The sequence below is a fragment of the Eublepharis macularius genome, chromosome 3, assembly GCF_028583425.1.
Source record: "Eublepharis macularius isolate TG4126 chromosome 3, MPM_Emac_v1.0, whole genome shotgun sequence".
Classification (NCBI taxonomy): domain Eukaryota; kingdom Metazoa; phylum Chordata; class Lepidosauria; order Squamata; family Eublepharidae; genus Eublepharis; species Eublepharis macularius.
Window position 1 is genome coordinate 132801715 of NC_072792.1, and position 7417 is coordinate 132809131.

The 7417-nt window shown below is 55.0% G+C and overlaps 1 protein-coding gene across 1 annotated transcript; it reads left to right on the plus strand.

Moving 5' to 3' along the window:
* The first annotated feature begins 242 nt into the window (after positions 1 to 242).
* Positions 243 to 6067, plus strand: LOC129326445 (uncharacterized). The gene is made up of 2 exons (XM_054974607.1): positions 243 to 1072; positions 4613 to 6067. Exons 1-2 carry the CDS (start codon positions 661 to 663, stop codon positions 5212 to 5214), a joined length of 1014 nt encoding a protein of 337 aa, XP_054830582.1. The 5' UTR covers positions 243 to 660; the 3' UTR covers positions 5215 to 6067.
* The last annotated feature ends 1350 nt before the right edge of the window (positions 6068 to 7417 follow it).

Genomic DNA, 7417 nt, shown 5'->3' on the forward strand with positions numbered 1-7417 from the left:
GTCAGATTTTTCAAGCGCTCGGAGTTGGAGGACTTGCTCCGTGCTCCGGCGCTTTGCAGCACAGCAGCAGGGAGCTTGGCCGGGCCGGCTGGGCCTGCTGCGGGCTGTGCACGGCCCGGAGTTGTGGAGCCGCCGCCGTGGTAACGGCGGCGGAGTGTGTGGGGCGCCGCCGCCACGGTATCGGCGGCTCGGCGCGGCGCGGATCTTTTCGGGCCCGGGGGCTTTGGTGGGCTAGCCATTTCGGGGCTGTCACTACAGCAATTGGCCCTAGTGGGCCTGGCTTTGCCCGTGGCACTACCCTTGCCTGGTGGGCTTTTCGGACCCGTTAGGGGCTCCCCCCCGGGGCTATTATTCCCCCCATCACCCCTCCCCCATTGCTGTAGGCCGTTGGCTTCTTGTAGGGGGGTCATTTGGCTGGGTGTGTGTGGCTGATACCACCTGGTGGGTGTTAGCCGCACTGCAGGTGACTCCTGTTGCTGGGGAAAGTTGTGCGACATCTTTAGGGGAGTGTGGTCACTGCAGCCTTGGCTTGTTACTGGGGAGGTTGGGCGACTCCTATTGGAGAGAGCTGTAACTGCTCTGACAAGGGCTTCTGGTGACACCTACTGGGACGAGGCTGATACTTTTGTTTCTTGTACCTCACCTTGAGCCTGCTAAAGCATGCCACCCAAAAAGGGAGGGGGCCCTTCCAAGGGCAAACAGCCGGTGAAACGGCCTGCACCCAAGAAACCTCCTCCAACTCTGTCCTCATCGGATGATGAGGATGGCCCTAGTAGGCAGGAGTTGATGGAGCGCATGGCCGCTCTGGAAAAAAGGGCAGCGGGTTTGGCAGTGGGTGGAGATTTACCTCAGCCACGTAGGGGTGCGAAACGAGTCGCAAAAGTGGGATTTAACAAAGAATTTGCCTCTCGTCTGTTGGCACTAGAGAAGATGACAGCCCTGAGTACAGGGGAACCTAGCTCCAGTCATCATCATCATCCTACTGCGCCTGAAGCGGAAGGAGAAGGCTATCTGCCTGGGCCTGGGGACTGTGGACAGGTGGCTGTGGCGGTGGACTCTCCTCTGGCTGAAGGTACGGAATATCAGGCGCACTTGCACACACACCAGAACGCTGTTTGGCCGTGGGGGGCTGGAGGGCAGTCCACTCCTTCTGGGGTGTCGCTTCCTTCCACCTCTGGCGGTTATAACGCACAAGTTTGGCCCCCATTAGGACAGCCCATTTGGCCTACGTGTGCCAGTGGCTCCTTGTGCCAGCAGTTGCCGTCAGGGGCCGCTGCCTGGGACGGGCAGGGGCATAATTCATCGAGCACTGGTTGGCCCTATGGTTACGGGACTCAGCCTGGCCTGCCCCCCTATGGGATGCAAGGATTTGGTGTGGTTCCGTATAGGGCCCTACCTACGGGGGATACGGCGCTGCCATTGGGGGATCACCTGACGCAGGCCACCCGTGAGAAGATTTTGCGGGGAGAATATGTTGATGTCTTTACCCTTCTCTTCAGGGAACTGGAGAAGAAGGATAAAGATGATCTTGAGGATAGGGACAAGGAGCGGATCCGCCGGAGGCGGATCGATAGAACCTGGGCCCATTGGCTTCCAGGGTTTTTGGTGTATGCGGGTGTTCTGGCCAGGGCGCAGCCGCATAGGGCCCTTCCCCTGTTTCAATACATGAACATTATTTACAGGGGTTATACTGATTTTGAGGGTGGGGCCTGGCTGCGCTACGATGAGGAATTTCGAATGCGGGCCGCCTTAACCCCTAGTTTGCCGTGGGATCAGATTTGGGTCCAGCTTTGGGTCCAGGTCATGACTCCTTCAAAGTCAACGGTGGGGGATAGGACCGATAGCGGTCATTTGATTATCAAGCCAGTTCAAGGTTTGGGTCCCCGCACCCCTGCGGGGCAGCTGGTTCAATCACGGCTGCTCTGCTGGGACTTCATGTCCAAAGGGGTCTGTTTTAAGCGAGCATGTAAATTCCGGCACGAGTGCCCCACTTGTGCTGGACCCCATGCCCACTCTGCCTGTCCCAAGGGACGGCAGGGTGGCCAGGGAGGAAAGCGATTTGGGGGCGGCGGCGGCCAGCAGCCTGGTGCTGGCAAAGGGTCCCAGCCCGGTAAGGCTGAGGGTACTTGAGGAATGGCTTCAGGTCTACCCGCGGCGTCGGGACGCTGAGTATTTAATTTCGGGTTTTAAGTTTGGATTTCGTATTCCGTTTCACGGCCTTAGGACACCTTTCATGGCAGCCAACCTTAAATCAGTGGCTGGCATGGAAGATGTGGTGCGTGGTAAGATATTAAAGGAATGTGCTGAGGGTAGGGTATTGGGCCCTTTTGATGCCCCCCCTGTCCCGTCCCTCAGGGTTTCTCCTTTAGGGGTGGTGCCGAAGAAGGCGCCGGGGGAGTTCCGCCTCATTCATCACCTCTCTTTCCCAAGAGGGGGCTCGGTGAATGATGGCATACCCGAGGAACTCTGTTCAGTGCATTACACCTCCTTTGACCAAGCAGTCAAAGTGGTGCGACGCTGCGGGGTGGGAGCCGAGATGGCAAAGTGCGACATCAAGTCTGCCTTTCGCCTGCTCCCCGTTCACCCGGGAGACTTTGATCTCCTGGGTTTTGCATTTGAGGGCAAGTTCTATATGGACAGGGCCCTACCCATGGGGTGCTCCATATCTTGCTCTGCATTTGAGCGCTTCAGTTCCTTTTTGGAATGGGAGTTGCGTCGCCGCTGTGCCTGCAAGGACACCTGTCACTATTTAGATGATTTTATGGTGTCTGGGCCTGCGGGTTCGGGGCAGTGTGCCCGGCTGTTGGCAGCCTTTACTGAGCTTGCTGAGGAGCTAGGGGTCCCCTTGGCCCATGAAAAAACGGAGGGACCGTCGGTGATCCTGACGTTTTTAGGTATCGAGCTCGATACCATGCAACAAACTCTGCGGTTGCCACTAGAGAAGGTGGCAGACCTTAGAGCGAGACTGGAGGACTGCTTGAGTAGGGACAAGGTGTCCCTCCTTGAGTTGCAGCAGTTAGTTGGCCATTTAAATTTTGCTTGCAAGGCCGTTGTGCCCGGCAGGCCCTTTCTCAGACGGCTGTGCGATGCTATGGGGAACTTACGGTTACCTCATCATCGCTTACGAATTAATAAAGGTATGCGGGAGGACCTGCTAGTCTGGAAGGAGTTCCTTGCCGCATTCAACGGGGTGACTTTCTGGAGGGAGGATTTGTTGCTAGAAGCTGAACTCCAAGTCACCTCTGATGCCTCCGGTTCCACTGGTTTCGGAGTCTTTTTTAGGGGGCATTGGTGTGCTGACCAATGGCCCTCTGATTGGGTGGCCCAGGGATTGTCCAAAGACCTTACGTTTTTGGAGTTTTTTCCCATGGTAGTGGCGCTTTGGCTGTGGGGGTCTCAGTTGGCAAACCACGCTGTCCACTTCTGGTGTGACAACTTGGCGGTGGTACACGTAGTCAACACCATGACCTCCAGATCCCCCAGGGTGATGCGGCTGGTGAGGGCCTTTGTACTTAAATGCCTTCAGCTGAACATACTTTTTAGGGCTAGGCACGTTCCAGGCGTTAGCAATGGTGTGGCAGACGCTTTGTCTCGCCAACAGATGGAACGATTCTGGCAGCTTGCCCCTTGGGCCGACAGGCAGCCCGCGAGGATGCCATGGGAGCTGTGGGAGCTTGGACGGCGGAGGTAGATAGAGCAATCCAGCTGTCCATTGCTCCTAGCACACGCCGGGCCTACGACCGTGCGGTAGGACAGTTTCATCAGTTTAGGTCATCAGCCAACCTCCAGCATGTTTGGCCCGTTCCGCAGGAACATTTACTGCACTTTTGCGTCGTGCAGAGGGACAGGGGACTTGCAGTTAAATCTATTAGGGGCCAACTGGCCGCTCTGGCTTTCGCCAGCAAATCACGGGGCTTAGCGGAATTTACAGGGGCCTTTAGGATTAGGAAAGTGCTGGAGGGATGGTCTAGGGAAAAAAGGACGCCCTCTGACCCTAGACAACCCATATCTCCTTCGGTCTTGCGGGGACTTGGGGCGGCATGGGCTGAAGTGTGCTCATCCAGGTTTGAGCATAAACTCTTCCATGCAGCAGCGTTAACTGCATTTTTTTGGGGCCCTGCGAGTTAGTGAGTTGGTTGCTTCATCGCGCTCTGATTTATCGGGTAGGGCCTTGATGGCCAGGGATATTAAATTTGTGGGAGACAACGTCTCCATTTGCATTAGGAGGTCTAAGACGGACCAGCAGCAGCGCGGAATCACCTTCCACTTGGGCCCTTGTTCTGAGGCGGGCTTGTGCCCGGTTAAAGCCCTCAAGGAATACACCGCACTTAGGGGTGATGCCCAGGGGCTGTTGTTCTTACACGAGGACCAAGCTCCTTTGACCAAGTATCAATTTTGGACAGTAACTGAGAGGGCACTCAAGAAACTAGGCTTGTCGGGGGTCAAATTCGGCACTCATTCCTTTCGGATTGGTGCGGCCTCCACGGCAGCAGTTTTGGGATACCCCCCTCAGGCTATTCAGAAAGTGGGTAGGTGGCGGTCGAGAGCTTTCAGGTCTTATGTCCGACCCCTACAGCAATTTTAAATGGCGAACTAATTGCTCTTTCTCCAGGTGCCGTGTCGGGCCATGAGAGGAGGAGGATCCTGATATGTGGCCACAGCATGGTGTTTTGGGCGGCCAATCAAGCTAAGAACACGCCGATTGGATCCCAGTTGGGCCTGAGTGCTGTGGCCACAGTGGAGTGGCAGGGACGGCGGGGCCTCAGGTGGCCGGGCCTCTTGCCTCTCCTGTTTAGGGGGCGGTTGCAGCCGCCCCCGCACATTGTGGTCATCCACCTGGGTGGGAATGACCTTGGCATGGTACAGGGTAAGGCCCTGTCAGTGCAAGTAGCAGTGGACCTAGCATACATAAACGACCGATGGCCTGGTGTGCTGGTTATATGGTCCGAGATGCTACAACGTCGAGTTTGGCGGGAGGCTTTGAATCCCAAGGCTATTGAGAGGGCCCGCCGTAAGACCAACCATGACATCAGGAAGGCCTTGGGGCAGGGCTTGGGCATTTATCTGCCACACCCCAGGATTAGGGCCGAATTTGCCAACCTCTACAGAGGAGATGGTGTCCATATGTCACCTGAGGGCAATGAGTTATTTTTAGATGACCTGCGGCAAGGGCTTCGGGTGGCGCTAGGCCACCTGTGGGGCGCGAGGGTCTAAGCAGAGGCTTGACCCTTGCGTTGGCAGGAGTTTTTGGGAATAGGGTGCGGGCTGGTGAGCCCCTGTGGCATTCCCCAAGGTTGGGGAACAGGGTCTGCTGTTAGGGCGGTATGCATGGGCGGCTACCGTCAGGGAGGGCAGACGCCTGAGGGGATCCCCGGGAACAAGACCTCACCTCATGCTTGGCGGCTGGGGCGCAACAGGTGCTTGAGTGGGATCCCAGGGCCTAGCTGGCCGGGTTGCAGCCATTCAGGAGATGGCCTACACCCGGGGCATTGGGGGCTCGCCCAGACAGGCAAGGCGGTGGTCAGGTGCTGACCCCAGGGCTTGACCTGTACCGCTCAGTTAGCCCTTGCCGAATGTTATTGTTATGGTCATTTAATAAACGGCCCTTTTATCCAAGCCTGTGTCTGTCTCTTACTTCCGACTGGGGGTACAATTCGGCTCTCCCAGCCGCGGCTCGCCGCGTAAGCTGGGAGCCGGCAATTGGAGCCCTTGGAAGGAGAAGGAGGCAGACTCCCTCCCTCTCCATCCGGGTTCTGGGAAGGGGCGGAGCTTGGCGCTTTTGTGCGCGTTCTGCCCCTTCCCGGCGTCAGATTTTTCAAGCGCTCGGCCCACCCACCTCACCCTGTTTTTAGTGCAGGAATAGCCGGCTGCTATTTATGGGCCAGGTAGGAATTTTTTCCCTCCTTCCCTGATTGGCGTTGTGGAAGGGGGGTTTTTCGCCTACCTTGCACTAATGGCGGTGGTATGAGTATTGTTGGGTTTAGCCGTCGGTGATAGTGGCAGGAGTTTTTGGGAATAGGGTGCGGGCTGGTGAGCCCCTGTGGCATTCCCCAAGGTTGGGGAACAGGGTCTGCTGTTAGGGCGGTATGCATGGGCGGCTACCATCAGGGAGGGCAGACGCCTGAGGGGATCCCCGGGAACAAGACCTCACCTCATGCTTGGCGGCTGGGGCGCAACAGGTGCTTGAGTGGGATCCCAGGGCCTAGCTGGCCGGGTTGCAGCCATTCAGGAGATGGCCTACACCCGGGGCATTGGGGGCTCGCCCAGACAGGCAAGGCGGTGGTCAGGTGCTGACCCCAGGGCTTGACCTGTACCGCTCAGTTAGCCCTTGCCGAATGTTATTGTTATGGTCATTTAATAAACGGCCCTTTTATCCAAGCCTGTGTCTGTCTCTTACTTCCGACTGGGGGTACAATAATATGCTCTGAGCCTGTTTACAGAGAGAAAGGATAAAACTCCAATAAAATAAATAAAATAAAATAAATATACCCTATTTCCTATTTCCCTTGCTGTTTCTACTTCAGCTTTACATAACAGTCTTTGACACAGTAGATCATGCCATTCTGTTGAGGAGTTTGGAAGCAGAAGTGGATATCAGGGGATGTGTCTTGGACTGGTATAAATCATTCCACATGGAATGGATTCAAGAGGATGCATTTGTCTTCAGGCTAGGAGTTATCATGCAGGGTTCTACAGGGCACAGTACTATCCCCCATGTTATTCAACGTTCATGTGAAGACTTTAGGAGAAATCATGCATGACTATTGACTATTCTCAGGAACAAGGAGGAGCATGCATATTACTCCCTCCTGCAGTCACTTCATTGGCTGCTCATTAATTACTGGGCTCAACTCAAAGTTTTAACTACCCCATGCAAAGCCATTAATAGCTGCGGTCCCTTATATCTGCAGAACCACCTCTCTCCCTATGCTCTGCCATGGCTGCTTCACTCACTGGAGCAGAGCCTCCTGCAGCCACCACCCTGCATATGGGCAAAATCAACCCATACATGTCCATACATGTCCATTCTCTGTAGCAGTACCCATCTTATGAAATGGCCAGCTTGAAGAGGTCAGGAAAGCTCCCACTCTCCTGACTTTTCACAAGCTGTACAAAACCAAATTATTCAGGAGGCCTTTCTTACACAGGTAATAAAGCTGTGCTGTAAGGAAATGGTTCAAAGAGATGCTTCAATAAAGGAATGGGGGGGGGGTCTATACTACTACTGTGTGTGCACTTACTGTCATTTATTATGTCATACCAAATTGCTTAGGTTTTGTTCAACATTGGTTGAGCTCTGTATGACATTTCTGCTTGTTTTCACATTTCTGTAACCTATACCCCTATTGTTTATTGAATGTCTAGCGGCTGATTGTATTGACTTACGTTGTATAATCTGCCTAGAGTCTCCATGAGA

Bases quoted from the DNA above. Each gene is read 5' to 3' on its own strand.
- LOC129326445 (XM_054974607.1), top strand. From the start codon at position 661: ATGCCACCCAAAAAGGGAGGGGGCCCTTCCAAGGGCAAACAGCCGGTG. The intron at 1,073-4,612 runs GTACGGAATATC...CTCTTTCTCCAG, and splicing joins GGACTCTCCTCTGGCTGAAG to GTGCCGTGTCGGGCCATGAG.